Genomic DNA, 19628 nt, shown 5'->3' with positions numbered 1-19628 from the left:
TCATGAATAATGAAAGTGATGTAGAGTTGTACAATATTTTGTAATGTTCTTTTGTGCAAAACATAGAAGGCACTGATCTTCATTTGAAGTTGCCATGAATAAACTAGTTTCAGCTGTAGAATCTGTTCATAAAGAAAAAGAAATTCTAAGTTTTCAGCTATCTCTTAGTCTTAGGAAGTAGCATTCAAGGTGTCACACCAAAACTGAACTGAAAACTATTTAATTTGCAGTTAGCTATTCCATTTCTGATCTTACCTGATGCTTTTAAATTAGGCTGATTTTCTGTTCTGTTGTATCCATGACATTTCCAATGAAGTCAGCACTGTTCCGCAGTTAGGGCCATGATTCAACAAATCCTATTTAAATAATTGCTTCCAAGGGCAAAGTGTAAACTGCTTTTAACCTGTTTTTCATTCAGGGTAGCTCATATCCTCGACCTCATGAGAGTGTTGTTTTACTGAACAACATTGACCTTTGCTGTTTATGGCTGTTGTGATATAAATTCTTCAGTATCATAATTTCTGTCTCTGCAGCAGCATTTATGTTAGTCAAACAGAGATTCAACCTGTGTTGTTGTGATCTGCTCATAATGATGCTGATACTTGTTGCTTTGAAAGATAAAAGTTTTAGTCTTTGTTCCAGTGCACTGAAGAATGGAAGAGCCTAGTTTTGCACAGAAGGGGATCTCCTATGTGATCACAGGTATTTTCCATTACTGAACTGAAACTGAGGAGAAAATCTCACTTTGGTGTAAATCAGGAACTGTTAAATTACAGCCACTGCCTTGTTTCTGATCACCTTTCACAGACCTAGAGTAATTAGAATAAAGTCAAAGGACTTACTTTGGATTTTCTTTGGATTTAAAAGAGATTAAAATTTGACCTTGAGTGCATCAGCACAAAACTGTGCAAATAAATAAAGAAGAACTGAAAAGCTTTTTGTTTAGAAAAGGAACAAAGAGCTAGGAACTATAAAGTGTTAACAGGTTTGTAAGAATGCTGTAATGCACAAGTGGGCCCTGACACAATAAATGCAAGTGGTCAATTTAAGCTTGGAATCTGTACACAATAAAAAATCAAGCAGATCATTTCTAAGAAAGGAGCTAATACAATATGAGGTATTTTTGTCAGTAAAATTTGTTTTAAAACTTTTCACCATCTTTTTCAACATTAGCCATGAATTCTTAACTTCAAACTGCAGTTCAGTATCCTGTCAGCTAAATAATTTAGTTGACAGAAATGTTTGTGTTCCTGTGGTGTAAAGCTGAGTGTTGAAATAGTTAAGGTTAAAAAATAAAATAAAAAAACTCCCACCAACTGTGCCAATTTTGCTTACAATGCCAGTAACATGATGGTAGACTCTAAGAATTTTATGACTTTTTTACTGAAATTCCTTTTACTCTACTCCACCTTTTGCATTTGTTCACATACTTTATGGAGTAAAATGTTGGTTGACCTCTACTCAATTACGTCACCTTTTTCTTTCCCATACGTCATGTTGTTTCTGTTTTCAAGGACAAAAAGCATAGCTATGTCCAGAGATGGAGTCATATATTGTCTGGATTCTTTCTTGACTGAAGCAGACAGGTTCTGAATTTCTGACCCTTTTAGAAAGAAATTGGTTCACTTTTCTTTTCTCATGAAAGCTTTATGGCATTCCACACAACATTATGACAAAGACTGGACACATTAAAAGCTTTGTTTTCTTAGAATCACAGAATGGTTGGGGTAGGAAGGGACCTTAAAGATCATCTTATTTCAACCCCTCTGCTATGGACAGGGATGCCACCCACTAGATCAAGTTGCTCAAGGCCCCATCCAACCTGACCTTTAACACTTCCATGGATGGGGCATCTGTTCCAGTGCCTCATTATCCTCTGAGTGAAGAATTTCTTCCTAACATCTAATCTAAACCTTCAGTCTTCCAGTTTAAAACCATTGCCCCTTGCCCTGTCGTTATTTGTCCATATAAAAAATCCCTCTCCCTTCTAATAAGCCCCGTTAAGGTACTGGAAGTCTGCAATAAGATCGCCCTGAAGCATTCTCTTGTCCAGGCTGAACAATTTCAAGTCTCTCAGCCTGTCTCCTTAGGAGAGTTGCTCCATCCCTCTGAATATCTTCATGGCACTTTTTTTATCCTCAGTCCTACTCTTATATTGCATTGTTATGCCCTTACAGAGTTTCTTGCAAGCCAAAAGCTCTCATCAAAAGTAGATCACATTTGATTCAGCTGATACATAGTACTGTAGAAATATTTATTTATAAATGTATGTGTTATCCTTGCTTATTAGAAATTTTGCAGGATTCAAAAGAGTTTAGTAGACAGATAATTGAGAATTTCTTTCAGTAAAGGACTGTTTACTAGCAAATTAGGAAAATTCAAAACCGGTTGCATAGTTATGCAATTAAGATAAATAATTAATTCTTTTGGAAATTATACTAAAGGTCAGTTTTGAGGGCTAACTTATAACAATCCCTGTTCCTTAGAATTTGGGGAGAAGTCTGCTATGGAGTTCATAGTGGAAGGAAGTAAATATAACATACCAACTGTGCATCCTCTTTCACCCTTACTGTCCAGTCTGGTCCCTGGAAGACAGTGAATTCCAGGGCAAATCTTTGACATGGCCATGGTTATGCATGGTTATGCACAAGCAGATTATTAAATGACCTCCTTTTCTGCAGTGGTGTATTTTTTTTGCTATGCCTGATGCTGACTGTAGCAGGAGACAGTATCTCCTAACAGATGGATTTAGGGTCAGATCTATTCTATAATTTCTAGTTTTTTATCAAATACCTTTCATGTTGTTCTTTCTGTTGCTATTCCAGGTGAAAGCATAACTTTTTCATTCTTTTTGAGTTTTTCTTCATGTTCTACCCAGAGTTTAAAGACTCTAGTCCCAGAGAGAATCAATTTACAGATGGAAATGGTGTAATAGAATAAAATGTTACCTTCCAAAGTGTTTCGGAAACTGTAATTGGCCATTTTATCCATGGGTCCAGATTCATACTGAGTCAGTGACAGGCAAAATTCAACATCAGCTGAGGATGGGAGCCTTGGGGTCCTTGATTTATCGTTGTTTCCAGGATTTCGCCTTATAGGCCCCTCGCTTGTGGCATTGCATAAAGCCTGTTGGCTGTTGTACTCTTCAGACCGAGTACAAATTACCTGTATAAAACACTTTCTATTAGAAGAGTTGCAATTAAAAAAAATAAAAACAAATTAGATATTTGAATAATTTTTTTTTAGAGCAAAGAAACTATACAGTATAATAAGTTTCTTTCAAGTATATACATTATTTTTTACATTTTCTCTGTGTGATTTTAATATAAGCTGGTTATTTCTTAGAAAATACCCGTCTACTACAGTGTATGTTTTGAAGAAATACACTAGTCTGTATCTGAAACTACCTATGTGGACTAAGTCATCAAACCTCATTTATGCTCTTGAAAACTCAGTGAGGCTAAATTCCATGTTACCCACCAATGCAGCAGGATGCAGAATTAAATCTGATGCTGCAGCTGCTAAATGGAGGTTTTTGGCTTCATCAGGCTACTGAAGAAAGCCACTATCACAGATTTTTCTCCCCACACAGTAAGAGGGGGAATTGTTGACTTGAAATATGAAAAAGAAATCGTTAATTATGAAATTATCTGTCTGTGCTTTGTCAGTATAATGTCAGCTTACTTTCACTATGTCTCAGTGTACAAAATGGAAAAAAAATGCTGCTGTACTTTCTAGGAACGTCCTGGAGATGAACATATATCACCAGTTAAAATACCATAGTAATGGGTATTGGGAAAGGATCTTAAACAGAGAGATGGATCCAGATATAAAATACTGTCTAAATCCAGTATAATTTATATAAGTTTTCTCAATTCACGGGCAAAGTCCAATTACAATGGCATAACAAATCATTATTTGCCAGATGATCTGTAAAAGCTGCCAGTCCAGTTTTAGACTCCTGGTAGAGCAAGATAGTTCAATGTAACTTCAACTGGTAGTCAACTAATTTTATCTGAGTCAAACTCCTTCACATTTGCCATAGGTCAAAAGTATCCACAGAGACTGTAAGTGCCACTAAGGTGCTGCTCAATATCTTTTTAAGGCACAGTAATTTATTTGTAACCTAATGAGGTGGGTCTTCTAATCACTGTGAGTTTTTTCTTGTAGCTCTCACACTCTCACAGCATCCCCTGCTTGGCCAGAGAAGTGATCCAAACGAGAGGGAGGATTTATTTTTTTTTTCCATATTCTGGTATAATAAACCTACAGGGAATTATCACAAGGACTAACTCCTATTCCTACTTTATATTCAGAACTTGCCTGACATGGAGTCAGGATGGAAGATGGTGAAAAATATAATAACATAATGACAAGACGAGAGGTTTAGTGGGTATGTATATTGGTAGAGTTGGTCTGTATATGTAAATGAGACAGAGCAACAGGGGCTCAAAATATAGAACAGCAAGAAATTTTTCTATACCCCTAGCAGGTGAGGCTAAGGCTCTAAACCAAACTCACTGTCTATTGTTTTGCTTTTCTTCTTAAAAAAAACCTAACACCAAAACAAGTAAAACTTCAAACCACGAGATCCCTTCAAAACACAGGACTTTGCTGTTAGCAAATGAGAAGTTTGTGTGGAGAAAAAACAGGTCTCATTAGTGAGAGAGACATCATAGGGGAGAAAACACCTAACACTGAAACCTCAACTTCTTTTATCCTGAAGGGTATATTTCTATTTTATGGACTGAAACAATGGACAAGAAGATGAGTGAAAACAATCATCTCTGTTTTGAATGAGATGGAAGAATACGAGATCCTCTGTTAATGAAGGAAGAGAGTGGGAGATTCATTTCACTGGCACTAGCCATGTACAAATTGCCAGATTGAGGTAACACTTTAGGATGACTTCTGCAGTCAGGAGAGAGAGAGAGGCATCTCCTGAATGTGATCTAGCCCTCCCAAACCAGATGTCTGTTGGGTGAGATGTACTTACCTTTAGGGGTACCTGACTCTCTCCATTGACTTAGTCAGTGAAATAAAATGAGTACAAAAAAAAATCAATGCAGAAACTGTCTCTGGACTGCATTTAGCAAGGGAAGCAAAATTAAGTTGTTCAACTTGATGCTCTGCTTCTACATTAGCATGGGATGAATTGCACCCTGGAGGCATGGACGTGCCTCTGAAAGAACTAAAGACAGAGACAAAGGCAAGTGCTTTGCTGCTGAACTAACTTTTGAAGAAGTAGAAGGAGATGAAATGAATCCTTTTGTAAGCGATTTGACAAAAATTTCACAGAAAATGTTTGATGAAGCTGGTGATATAACATAGTGTTTTTAAGAATTTGGAGTTCTTAAATGATAAATTTTCTATGAATATGAATATAATGAAAAAATTATTCTCCTCTTTTTTTTTGCGGTAGATAGGGAAGCTTATCAGAGAAATTCATCCTCAGAGACTGCTCTATTAGCTGACATCTGCCCTAGTTTGTTAAAGCTACTGAGGTGCCCTTGGAAGCTGTAGGTTGTTGTCCAACAGAGAGTTTCATGTGCACACTCCCCCCAGAAGCTCACTGAGTGAGTGGGTCAAGATTGTATCTCTAAAAGGGACTGAAGTCAGAACTCTGCTTCTAAGGAGTATCTTCCAAGAATTCCCACTAAGAAGCTAGGGACAGTGACAGGAAGAGACCTACAGTTATAAACACAAAAGGTAGCTACAGTTTTGGTTTTGTGGTTAATTTGTATTACTGAGAGAGTTTATTCCCATTAGGAGGAAAAGAGGGGGATGATTCAGAAGATCCTCTAGTAATTTCTTTGTTTATAAAAATTCACCATCCTGTGTCCCTAGAAGCGAGTTAGTGAAGAAGGCAAAAGTGTCTTGGCTGGTAAAGCTCAGTTTCCCAGTTGTCACTTGGCTCAGAAACTACCTATATGTGGATTTTCTATTTAGCTTTCTCTCCTATGGGCTTTATCGAGGTTCATGTCTTCTGGGTTCTCTGCCCTGCCATCTCCTGTCTTTCATCCTTTCCCCACAGCCCTGGGGATATAACCCCATTGTGTTTTAAAAAAGGAATCACATACTGTCTTCAGGACTGGGTTCTCAGATATTCAGATAAGGAATCTTAAAGCATGAGTTTAAATATATCTCTAAACAAAGGAACTTTCCCCTTTTGTTCTATTTATCCATTTCAGTGGGATTTAATTTAACTGTTAATGTCATGCGGCTTATAAATTGTTAGAGTGCTACTTTTTTTTTCATTTATGTCTCAGTGTAGCCCTCCTTAACTGTCTGACTAACCAAATTCATCTTAAACAGAAGCCAGGTTCTACAAGGCAGTTGGTAAGTCATGGTTGAGAAATGCCAACATAAGCAGCAGGAATGAAAACACTTGTCTGTAGCGTTCTGCTCTTTTTTTTTTTTTCTGAACCAGAAATCAAGGTCTGGTCATAAAATTAACAAGGATACTTTTCCAGAAAGATTTAATTCAAGTGATATTAATTATGGGTCTATCCTGAAACCGTAACTTGCTCTTTTAAATTATAAATGTAAGTGATAAGAGAACATAGATCAGTCAAATGGTTCTTTCTGAATATAATCTGCATAAAGCATACATAAAATGGGTCACACCATTGTCTTCTTTTTATTCAGAAGGAATACTTTCTAGTAGAAAGATGTTGGTTTAAAAGATGATTTTTCTGTTCCCTTTCAGAACTGTGCTGAGCAAATTTCTCAGTTCACCTTGGACAAAGCTTAAAATTCCAGCTGCATCTGCCTTCATAAATGCACCAGCTCCAGGGAAGCTGTTAGGAAGATATTCAGAGGAAAAGCTTCTGTAAGTAGTGAGCAGACCAAATGCCAGTAGATGGCAGTCCAGAATATGCAGTATTGCATCTGGACCTTGTAGCACCCAGCAAAAAATATCCCTCTGTGCATTGCAGTGGAGATCTTGAGCATAGCTCTTTAGAGTGTTTCTTAGAAAACATACTGTAAAGGCTACTGTCTCACACCTTTGGCAAATGGGAAATCCTTTGGTCTTTTATTTTGCAACTGCTTGCATGGACCAGGCCCTGTGGTAAAATAAAGTGAACTGCATTACAGGAGTCTTCAGTGATGTTCAGTCCTTTGTCTGCTGCTTTTAAATTCAAAACTGGGGGGGAGGGGGGTGTGGCAAATTCCTTGGCGTTATTTTTTGCTTATTAGATCTCAGGGGCATTTAGTACCATTGAATACTATACAGTTCAATAATATGTGCCTGAATACTTGGGAAAAGGGTATTTTCTATTTTATTGAAATTACAAAGTGATCTGAAATTCCTTAGTTTGTTGGGGCAGCACAGCTACCGAAAAGGCTAATTCACACATCTGCTTCCTTTAGAACTGGTCCCTTCATCTGCTTCTCTTCTGAGCCCACTGAGCAGAGGTCTGCCCCCGTCCAGAAACTATATCAGCATATTTTCATAGTGTTGTGTTTCGGATTAAACAGCTGAAAAGAATCATACAGACTAAAGCCAGAGAAAGCACTTGATTTGCTGATGTATGCCAGACACAGAGATGTGATAAGGGTACTTCATGGCCTTCATTGACACATCTCTATGTCTCTGTTTGTCCTACATGAAGTTTAGACTTCTGAGCTGGAGCCTTGGGTCCTCTTAAGCAGCCAAAAGAGATTTTCTACTGATTCACTGTCTTTCTCCTGTCTTTCTCCATTTATTCTCACATCGTTCCTTGGGAATGACATTAAAGCACAGATCTCACACTGGATTTAACACATTTGGCAGTTGTAAAGAGGTTTAATTTTTACATTTTTTGGCTGCATTAAAGCCAAGCATAATTTAATCTTAATTAAGTGTCATCCAGAAGCCATGGATGACACTTTATACACCAAACTGAGAAAACACAAGGAAATCCCCAGATAACCTGCAGCAGAAGAAACTGTATTTTGGGACCTTGCTTTTATAGGTGGAGCTTTGAAGATGCTGGATCTCTAGAAGAGCAAAAAATTTTTTAAAAGAGATTCTGTATATTTATATCTGGTTCTTCATGTACAGCTGAATATTGGCAGGAATAGAAACGTAAAACAGGCAGAGGACTGAACAAAAAGAAAAAAATCCGGAAAGCAAAAATTTGAAGAAATTCTAACATCTTGTGCAGGGATAAGATAATTATCTTTCTTCCCCTTACAGTACATGCATTAACTGGAGGAGCTGTGAAACTCAATCTAAAAGGAGGTGAGACAAACATGAAGTGACAGCACTGAAACAAACCCGCGCCCTTCAAGTTTTTTCTCAGCCTTAAAAGCTGGCTGAGTTTCATCTTTTTACTTGGAGGCAGCCCAGAACTGGGGGTAACCTATACCCAATTCAGCACCTCAGAATGGTGCTGGGCGGGAGTAGAAAACAATTACTGCTGAAGTATTCATTAACACTGGTTTGACAGACCGTGATTCCCTGCTCTCCAGATGTCTCCAACTGCTGATATCTGCATGTCTACCATGAAATCACTCAGACACATCTCTCTACAGAGAGATGGTAGGCTTCTTTTTCCACTAAATTATTAACAAAATTCAATTTTTATGTAATTCCTTAGCTACTGATTTATACAGCTCTGAAAGTGTATATTATTTATCTTTTATATTACATGACTCATTGTATGAGCAAGCCTGGCCATACACTAACGAATGGCCAAGCAACCACGGAACAAACTCCACTGTCACCCACTCATGATCCTGTGGACAGTGAATTACAGGGACATAGAGAGGTAGAAGACACCTGAGTTGCTGCTCCTGTTGTGCACAGATCCTGGTGCCTGCACTGTGGTACTGAGGTGGCATGTGAAGAGGTACCTCTTTCTAACAGGAAATGTTCCAAATTTATAATTTATGGAAGCATATCATTAGAGACTAATCTTCATAAACTCTTCCTTTATAGCTACTTGCTCCATTTGGGCTGTTGCTTTTTAATGTACAAGCCTGTAGTTGGCACCAAAACCTATTAAGTTGCAATAAAAAATAAAGTCATTGAGTTCATGTGATCCTCAAGTGTCCACAAGCAGATGGATGTAAGATTTTGGTTAAGAATTAAGAAGTGCTGGCTTCTGGTGTTAGTATTTTTAAAAAATTCCTGCAGTTTTTAAAGATGGATGTAAAATAATGCTTCAAATGCTGCTGTCAGACTATTCAATACAGCAATTGCATTCAGCAATACAGTTCCATGATAAATTGCGCTTAGAATTAAATAACTGTGTCTGAATAGCTGAATTTCATATTTCTTAGGAAGTCATAATTTCAGGTAATGGATCTAAAGTACTGTCATTATTAGTTCAGGAGCATTATATCCATTTTCTATTTATGTAACTTGTTTCTCTTTTGTAGTAGCTTTGTTTTATTGTAAGCGGTTCTGCAGGGTGATACAAAATGAAGTGCTAAGGTAAATTCTCCTGTTCTTTCTTTCAACAAAGAATTGGCTGCAGGCTTACACCAACACATCCAAGAGCAGCCAGCTCTCCACACTATGCAATTGCTTCTCTCAGGTCTTAGGAGAGACAAAATACAAGGGGCTGAAGTTGGTGGTGTTTCTTCCTTACCACAGTAGAAAACTAAATCAGCACTTACATTCTCCACCTTTGTTTTATTCATCTTAGGTCTAGCATGCCCTGGGGATTCCCAAACTCTAATGTTAACTACCAGCAGAAGGATTCTGCTTTTATTTGCAGAGGATTTTTATGCATTTGCAACTCCACTGACTTTAGTTATTTCTTGAAATTAGTTCTGGTGCAGAGGAGAGAAGAATTTCACCTCCTACTATTTAGAATCATAGAACAGTTTTGGTTGGAAGGGACCTTTAAAGGTCAGCTAAGCCAACCTCCTGTCATGGGCAGGCACATTTGCAAACAGATTTTTTTTTAGCAAATCAATTATCTTGAATAATTGTGGAAAAGGGCATTAAACAAACAAAAAAAAATTGAAAATGTCATGCAAAATCTCCAATTCCCATACAGTTTTCTCTTAATTCAACATAGAATTGCAAAAATTGGTACAACATTAGTATGTCTCATGCAGTCCTAATGCTGAATGCAACACTTGAATCATCACAAACAAGTACCTGAAAACATGAAAAAATACTTCCCACATATCCTACCACATGAGGCATCCAAACAAAACCAGTTAAGGTTCCTGATAGTCTTACTGGTAAAAAAGACGCAGGAATCAGAAGTGTCACTTAGATGACAAACATGAGGAAAATATGGATGGGTAATTCACTCAGCTAAGTGGTAACAGCAGCATGTTGAAGAAAAACTAAGGTTAAAGCAAGAATTTCAGCATGTATCCATGGGCATCCATGTTGCCATGGCAACTCCTCAGTGGAATAAAGTATTTTCTCCTTTCTTTGGGATTAAAAAAAAGAAAAGGGATGCTGTTCTGCAAATAAACACTTTACCTTTTTTAAAAACAAATCTATAACCATTTCCTAACATAGCAGGCATTGTTTTGTTGTGCCTTGGAAAGACACTTAAAATTCTAAAAAGGACACCATATTATTGATGTGTTATTCAAGGGTTTCTCTTGCCCTCTTTTCATTTGGAATGCTTGTTAAAGCCTAAATTCCTTCGCATTTCTGGATCCTCCTCTTTTTCTTTTTTTTTTCCACTCATGCTGTTTAGCCACAGAGCTTGGATAATCAGTGTATTCTGCAGCAGATCTGTGGCTCTTTTCCGGTTCAAACTAAGGCTATTTTTGTTCCCTTTTGATTTTCTGCAGTGATATTCTGATCTCTTACTTTATGCTACTTGAAGGAACTGTATCGACTGCTGTTCTCTATGAAGCAATTGTTTAAATTTGGATTCAAAGCTAATAAAAAATATCAGTTTCTATTTTATCGTTACCCCCAAATTCACTCACAGAAAATGCAGATCTGTTCCATCTCTTTCATTCTTTCTCTAGATAAGACAATAGAGCTATACATAGATAGGAAATGTTAAAGTGGGATAATACCCTTTGAAGGTAAAGTTATCATAGGCTTATTTTGGAAATTTTGATAAAAGTGTAACATTTCCAAAAGTGGCTGAAAAACCTAAGTGGTAAATGTTTTCAAAAATTACTTGGAAAACTTCAGCAAAGGAGTTAGGTGCTCTTACATACATACACTGACACTGAATGTGTTTTAAACATACATTTTTTTTTATATTGCACTTATTAAAGTTATAGAAAATACCTCTTAACGCAACTTGTTTTATAAAAAATTCTTTATTTTCAGAATATATTAGTGAGAAATTATAAACCTGACTGTTTCAAAAATGTATTAATTGCTACTCATAAATTTTCTGGATATTTATTAGTAGGATGGAAAAATCTTAAGAATTTGGATAGGATTAATAAAACCTTTGAAAAGAAATGAGCTGAACACAACTATCTGACACCTCCAGGTGCTAGTAAGTTGCTAATTCCTTTGTACTACCTGCCTCCTCCTACCTTGGTTGTCTCATCCAATATACTGTATTTATAGCTCCACTTGACACATGTAACCCATGCAATTCTGGTTTCATTTAATCCACTCTAACACTTGTACCTTTGCCACATAACCATTTATTCAGCTCAGTGCAGAACAAGAGTCAGATCCACTTCTTTCTGATAATGCAATCTGATTAAGTTAGTAGAGTTCATCCAGATTCAAATTGTTAGAAATGAACAGAATCTTAGAAAATGGGATGAAAATACCTGTTTGTAGCTGTATGTATTTTATGACTATGCCTACACTGGTAAATGAAATCTGCCCAGGAAATTTCCGAGGCACTGAGGCCAAACAACATAAAATAACCCATGTCTATGTCAGTAAAATCATTTTAGTCTCCCAAACATGATGTCTGTATGTAAACATTATCCTGGGAATGGATCCTGAAAGGTACCTGTTTAGGGGAGAAAATGGCATGCCAGACAATAGCCTAAAATAGCTCTGTTGAATAGTCCTGCTTGAATTTAGAGATATATATACACAGCCTGTATTTTTCAGAGGGCACAAAACAAGACTAAATACAGCACAACCAGCCAAGTTAGCCCAGTTGGTCACTGTTTTGTAATGCCAGAATATCCCAGAGCTGCTTGAATTTGTATCTCTTTCCATTAAATCACTGAAACTGCCCAACCTTCATTTGGGCTGTTGCTCCAGAAATAAATAGAACAAGGATAGATTTAGACAACATAATCATAGACTTCAGCGCCAGAAGCGACTGTTGCTATTGTCATGATGGAGTGTGTCTATCGACGCTAATAGACCTTTGTCACTGTGTTTTAGGCGATGTAGCAGTAATAAGCAAGACACAAAAAAATCTAGAAGCTCTCAGTGTTAGAACAGCACACTATAGTTCAGCTATATAAGACCTTTATAACTTATGTTATTTCACTTTGTTTTACAGCTAATTTGCAGTGCTTTTAAGTTGCAGGAATCACTATTGTATTTACCCCTTATATTTTTTTGAACTACTGATGTGAATCACACAGCTGGTTCTTCTCTGCTCTAAAGTTTAGTTTATTTGTTTCCTTGTTTGTTTGTTTAAAATTGAAAGCAAATTAGTTTAACTTGATAGTTTTTAACTCTTGGATGGAAGAATTCACTGTGAGAGGGTTAGAGAAAACCCTGTACTTCAATTTCTGTCCTCCGTTGTTTTGCAATGGTTTGTGCTAGAAATTAATGTGCATAAGTCCTGCTTTTTCTGACCTGACTGCTGCACCAGATCCAAGCCTATTTAACCTGCTAAAAGCCATGTTTGGACACAAAGGCATAATTTTCCTCCTTCCACTTTACCTTGAGGTTCTTAATTAAGCAACCTAAATCCTAAAATCAGAAACAAATGAGACAAAGATGCAAATGAATAGTTCTAAACGAAGATTTTGTGCACATAAAATCTGATTTTCCCTCTGATATTGCTTACTTTCTCTCTAGGAGCATCTAAGAGAACGCAGCGTGGCTAAACTCCCATCTCACCTAAGTGCCTAACATCAGATGGGATAATTCTCTTCCCCTTCCCTTGGCCTGTTCTTACCTGCCACGAGGAGAAAATTGATGCTAGGCTGAGTAAATTAGGGTTGGTGGGATGTCTGCCACCCATGTATTCATCATTGCAAACCCCACAGTCCTCTGCATCTCTCCAGTCCCAGTAAGGGATGGTGAAGTTCTCATCACCAGTTATCTTCTGGATCTGACGTTCCCACATCAGCAGAAAGGCCCGATGCCAAGGCAGAAAACCAGGGGCTTCGTGGGCAAAATCAATGTCCCGCCACACATTGGACCCACCTAAGAGTGTGTCTCGAGAGGCGTAATAATGCATCCACACAAAGAGATCGTACACACTGATGTCTCTGAACATGGGGTTGGAGCCATTGTTCATCTGAGTATACGTGCCAGTAGCAATAACGTAGTCCTGGCTAGGGATGTTCTTTGCCAAGTTAAGGTAGGCAAGAAATTTGTTCTTCTCGCTGGTAGTGAGCTGGAAGATGTTTCTTCTTGTTCTCAGTTGCCTTTCCGTGCAGTTGATCCCTGAGAAACCAAACTTGCACTCTCCACAGTTGAATCCCATGAAGTTGCCTTCACATCTGCATGTCCGGTTGTAAAATACAGAGGGCCAGTCCTCTCTGTCATCCACACCCGAAAAGGGGAACTGTGGTCCTAGTGGAGCCTGAGAGAGAAGAATGTTCTGACAGGACCCTCTGCTGGAGAGCTCCCCACAAGGGGACCCATCTCCATCCCAGGGGGGACAGCACTCCTTGCTCAGCAAACTCTGGGTGTTCGCACAGACTCTGGGGAACTGCCCCATGGATGGCTGAAGGATGACTAGTAGAAAACCCATGGCAAATAGCAGCATAGTGACAGAACAGCAGGAGAGCATCAGTGTTATGCTTCAGTGCATGGAATGCTCTCTCTGATCCCTCCAAAGTCCTGGGTGTGAAAGAAATTCCTTTCCCTCTGCCAGGAATGCTTCACTGCTGACTTCTGCTACAGTCCTCCAATGTCCTTCCCCATTCCTACCCAAGATGCATTTACACACAAAATACACTTCAGGGTTAATCTGATTATCACATGTTCTAAGTGAAAGCCAAGTGACTTTTTCCCCACCCCCCACAAGTTTCAAAATACAGACATTTATTATAAACTTTCATCTTCTGCCTAACACATGATTGCTTTCCTCAGGCAATTGAAGAGGAAGTAAAATTAAAGTTTGGACACAGATGCAATTGTAAGTTCTTCGAATTCCTGCTTTGATTATATGCTTTAGAATAAATGGATAGTAAAAAAAAAAAAAAAAAAAAAATCAGTTCTGATTAGCTATATGAGAAGAATAGTGAACTCAAAAATGAGAAACTGAGGAATTTTGGAATAAACTATTTTTTTAATAGGAGGAAAACATAAAGTTTGGGCAGATTAAGTGTGAACATAGAGCAAAACCAGGATATATAGTCTGGCTTGGCATTTTTATATTTCAGTGTAAGCTACCTTTCCAGCATGTGCATATTGCAAAGGGAAGTGAGAGAAATCATAAACTTTTCATAAGACAATTAATTTTTGTTCTAGAACTGATAGCACTTTCACAGTTCATGACACATAGAAATCTGCACAGAAGTCTTTGCAGTTTTGTGGGGAACACGGACAGTCTGCCAATAGACTTTTCAGAAAGCACTTCGAGCAGCTGTCTCTGTACCAGGATAAAAACCCTTGACTCCTGTTTTTCTCCCACCAAGCAGTTTGTGAACACGTCTGTCTTCTTTACTCAATATGTTGCTGGGTAGCCTCCAGATAACCTACCTCTTTCTTCCTGTACATTAGCCTGAGCAGTGCTAACAGAGCCACATAGGTGGATTTAGAAGTTAGACATTCTTTGAAGTTTCTCCTTAAAGCGAGGGAACAACAGTTATTTTACTGCTTGGAAAATCACATATGAATTATCCATTATTTTCTTCATCTACTGCTGTTATTGATAAAAGTGGGTTTTTTTTGGTTTATTTTTTCCTAAAAGCTTTGTCAATTATTTCCTTGTGCATAGGGAGAATCTCAGAAGGGTAGGAAAAACATACAGGCAAATTAAGTGAGAACTTTTCTGGGAAACTATGCCTTTTGCTGGGATCAGCAGGTCATCACATGACCATGGTGTGGAGCACGAGGTGCTTTAATCCTGTTGGCTTCTACGCCTCAGGTATTCCAGGGGATTATCTCTGAATCCTGCTGCCAGGGAGCCTGTGATGGGGGAGCCTGGAGCAAAAGGGGCAAAGGGAAAGGATTTGCTTTTTCAACAAATATTTCTAACCACAGTCTGATGTTTACTACTGTTTGACTGATTTCCCTGGTTACCTTATCAGGCTTGTAAAACAGATTCTATCATAGAAATGTTACTTGTTTGATTTATTTTGTTTTGTTTGTGCCTATCTGTTTGGGAAACCTCACTATTTCATTTCCTCCCATGGATGCTAGTGGAAAAATACTTTTGTGGGAAGAGACCCATCTCTGAGAATAAGGATATATATTTTTTAATTTTCACCAGAAAGCTACAGGGATTGGAAAGGCTTGAGACAGAGCCTCAGAGTGAACCAGAAAAGGCCTTGAATATATATTTAGGCAGACAATCAAACATACAAATACATTTAATACCCTATTTTCATATTCAAATGAGATTTTCTGTTCAATGTTAAAAAATAAGAATATGAGCCTTGAGAATAGTCATATGATGAATTTCTGAGGCATCTGGTTAACAGAGGAATTCCCTGTGAAATTATATGAATGAGAAGCTCTGAATGAGGAATGTGATTGAGGAACAGCACACGCCCCTCTTGACCTACTATTGAGCAGAGTCCTGTTTTGAGTAATTGTCAGTGATTCAGATAGTAGTTGGGAAACCAAGCTTTCCATATATGAACAGCCATAAATGTTAAACAAGTAAGAAAATATGTGTTTCTATTCCCATGTGTGATTGTAGACTCATTGAAACATAAGACAACCACAATCACATGCTGCACCTGGGCAAAATCCCCTTCATTAAAAAGGCCTCATGAGACTTTACATCTTTCTTTTCCCAGTACCCTTTATTTCATTGTTCATTTAACACAGCCATCAGATCTGCAAAAAGTTTGTGCCTAAGTTGAATTTAGTGGTTTTGGCTGAGAAACCTTTCCCATATGTTCTGCCATTGGGCAGACACCACCTTTTCATATGCTCTGGAGACCCATGTCTCACACCTGGGTCTCCTCATTTAGGTGTGGGCCAAGGCTTATTACTCTCAGGTACACAAATGCTAGGTAGACCGTAAGATCAGCATGGCTAAGGCACATCACTTTCTGCTTTCAAGAACATAAAACAGAGGTTTAGTGTGATGTACAACTTTACTTGATTACAAAATATAAATGATCATGACTCATTTCACAGTAGGGTCTCGTAGAGGCAGCTTTCAACAAAAAACTGACATGAGGTTCTTCCTCATGTCCCTAAATCTTAACTCTGTCTTATTGTGACTGGATCAGTTAAGGTAACTGTTTCAGTCTAGTAGACTAGCACAGTAATGGCAGTATTCAAAAATCTAACTTATGTTTTCATTAAAAGGCTTATAAGTGCTTTATGGAGATGTCAATTGTTATTAGAAGGAAAACTCCCAGACAGAGTAGTGAGAAGCCTTCCAAAAGCTGACTTGGTGGCCTGCTCGTGGCATTAGGATCAGATCTTCAACACTACACTGCAATGCTAAATTAAACTACACATAGGCATGGCCTGTGACTTTCTGATGTGGCTATGAACAAAGAGAAGGAACATTCCAAGTAAAAAATAATGATATCAAATGGGGGTTCATAAAATTTACTCTTGGTCTCTTTAGATTCAAGTGGGCTGATCTTCAAAAACTCATGTATTTTGTAAAATATCACAGGGAATTTCCATTGGGGGCTGCTGATACTGAAGCAATAAAATAAAGTAACATCAGTGGGTTTTAAAAAAATTCTGATAGCTGAATGACACCATGAAGAAAGTATCTCCTAATATTGCCTGTTGGTATGTTTTAGGAATTCTGTGGGGATTTTAGGTTTAGTTGTCTATGTTGCGTGGGAAGAAGAACATTTGGGATAGGTAAATGGAGAATAATTTTTAATTATAATTATTTTAAAAGTCAAGTATGAAACTCTGAAGAAACAAAGGCTGGATAGAAAAGGCTGATGCTTCTCAGTTACCAGTGGAAATGAGAACTGTCAAGAGAAAAAGAGAAAAAAAATGGTTATTGATAAGGATAAATACAAGGACGATTTGACAATAAGAGAACACTGAAAGTGAAAGGGAAGATAATCTAATAACCAACCAGGAAATTTAGTCTGACAAACCAGTAGACTCAGATTGTGCTCTCTGGTCCTTACCTGTTACTTGCTGTTCAGCATCAGTGTTATTATGCACTTTGTAAGACACCTGGCTTCAGATGTTTTATGAGCTCCTGCTGAGTTCACTTTTCCTGTATCAGAACAACAAAACATCATTTGTGTCCTTTGCTCCATGTTCCAGGTGGAGCTATCAGAATTCTCAATGGTTTTCCAGGGGACCAAATCTGGCTCCTGGACATCAGAAGAAAGAAAACAGTAGTGTATATGGGGTAAGGACACATGTCATAGATACAACATTGTGGCCAAAACCAGAATAAAAAAATGTGTCTTCTGGTTACTGATGAATGGGAAGTATAAGACTAGGAAGAGTCCTGTTTTTCATTAAGAGACATTTAAACATTACACAAGGAAGAGAAAAATCTTAAATTTATATTTATAATCAACTTTTTATCCTTAGGTAGAAAAAAAAATCAAGTTTCTTATTAGAAAGTAAGAAGTTCACATCTACTAGTCATAGCTCTTTACTAAGAAGCAAACTAGAAAATCCCACAAGCTTTTTAGACCCAAGGTAAAGACCTCCTCATCTTTTGGTATGACATTTGAACATAAGGCTTAAAGACTCATTTGGATGTATGAAAGAAGGAAAACCCAAGGCTTAAAAATTATTCTAAATGATGTAAATAAAAACTCAGGACTAGCACACCTAATGTGTAGTCCACACAGCTGTTGGTCTGCTAGATGTAACCATAGGCATATTCAGTGATAAGTGGAATGTTGTGCCTCTGTTTTAAAATTAAGCAAGGTCGAGTTGTGCAGCAATTCAAAGCCCTCCTGTCACCTCACTCAGCCTTAGCCCTGAACTTGTGCCCAAAAAATTCACAGATGTAGTTGGTTTCCCATGCTAAAGTTGTGTTTTCACAGCTGTGAAGAGCAATCTTTGCATTAGCAAATTAACCCACTTCCTGATCCTAATATAACCTGGTCCATGCTCACATTCCCATTTTCAGCATTGCTGAACCACTCAGAGAACACAGGGACACAAGTGCTATTGTTTTATGGAGATTGTAGTTTATATTTTTTGTTCTAGTGAAAACATAAAGGTGTGAACAGATTATATTTGATTACTCAGAAAGACTGCTGGCACAAAGTTGAACTATCCATTTTAACAACATCAAATCAGTGAATTTTAGTGTATCGGTGGTTTTATTATGTGGCCACATTATTTTTGATCTGATATTGGGAGACTTAGACTTAGTACACCAGAGAACAGGTATTCAAACTGGTCTGAAAACATAGGACAAATATTACAGGTGACTTCTAGGACCAAGAAAAAAAGTAATTGATCTGCAATCCAAAGCAAGGCAGGAACAGTGCTGATGCAATCATAATAATGAAAGTATGAAAACAACAGGAAAACACAAAAGGCAATTTCCCCTCTGTTATGGACTGAAGATAGTATGAAAGGAGTTACCAATCTATTAATCTAAAATCTGCATGGCTTGGGTTTTCGCTGCAGATGACACAAAACTTACCTAAAACCTGTCAGTCTGGATGACAGGACATCATCTAAGGGGGATGCTGAAGCAGTATTTTCTACAGTTTTGTTACACTCCACTTACACTTCACCTCTGCTTTTAGCTCTTTGCTGAAAGACATCCTGACTTCTGGCTTTTGGGAGCATGCTGGGCAGAGTGGAAATTTTGGTAAGTGGTTCTGAATGCTTTTTTATCACCTTTCAGAGGAAAAGTGCCATGCAGTTTCTTAGTACTGTGTGGCTGATACATGAATTTGGCTTTGATAGTAGGCCAGGGTCCAGGTTTCACTAGGTGGGTAATAGTGTGCTGGTTTGGGAAATCCCTGTCTCATCTAACAACTCTCTGTGGTTGAAAGCACAGAAAATTTTGCAGCAAGCTACAAGAAAACTATTCATTTTTTTCTGAGTTAATGTTCTGCTTATCTTCCAGGGGGAACTTCCCTGCTGAGGGTCAAAAAAGCACTCTAATGTGCGCAAAACTAGTGGTGCAAACAATTAGAGGAGAGGCAAGGCCAGGCTTTGCTCTGCTGGAGGTCTCTTGGACTGGCTCCCCTCTATTGCAAAGCTACATCCTTTGCCCTCATTGCAGGTACCCCACAGCCAGGTCTCTTATAGTTAAAACCCTGTACTCCTCTTCCTCCTTTCCAGTGTTCTCTGATAAACTGAAATCTCTTCAGACTGACTGGGAGAAGCTTTCTCCTGGGCTGCCAACCCTGCTGGGCTCGTCTTCAGAACAAGCTGTGTCTAATAAGTGCCTCCA

The 19628-nt window shown here is 38.1% G+C and overlaps 1 protein-coding gene across 1 annotated transcript in view; it reads right to left on the bottom strand.

The window, feature by feature from the left end:
- Positions 1-13955, bottom strand: part of TYR (tyrosinase) — a 45608-nt gene extending 31653 nt beyond the window's left edge. The window contains exons 1-2 of the mRNA XM_027895829.1: positions 13035-13955; positions 2949-3165 (exon numbers count right to left, since the gene is read on the bottom strand). Of these exons, the coding sequence (XP_027751630.1) occupies positions 2949-3165; positions 13035-13877 (1060 nt within the window). The 5' untranslated portion in view covers positions 13878-13955. The remainder of the gene's footprint in view (positions 1-2948; positions 3166-13034) is intronic.
- Between the last annotated feature and the right edge of the window lie 5673 nt (positions 13956-19628).

The sequence above is a fragment of the Empidonax traillii genome, unplaced genomic scaffold (genome assembly GCF_003031625.1).
Source record: "Empidonax traillii isolate 1590-97213 ecotype Southwest subspecies unplaced genomic scaffold, ASM303162v1 scaffold471:size1368335, whole genome shotgun sequence".
In the NCBI taxonomy this organism is placed as follows: Eukaryota; Metazoa; Chordata; class Aves; order Passeriformes; family Tyrannidae; genus Empidonax; species Empidonax traillii.
The sequence above is the reverse complement of the archived record's forward strand: the minus strand, read 5'-3'. Positions and strand labels throughout refer to the sequence as shown.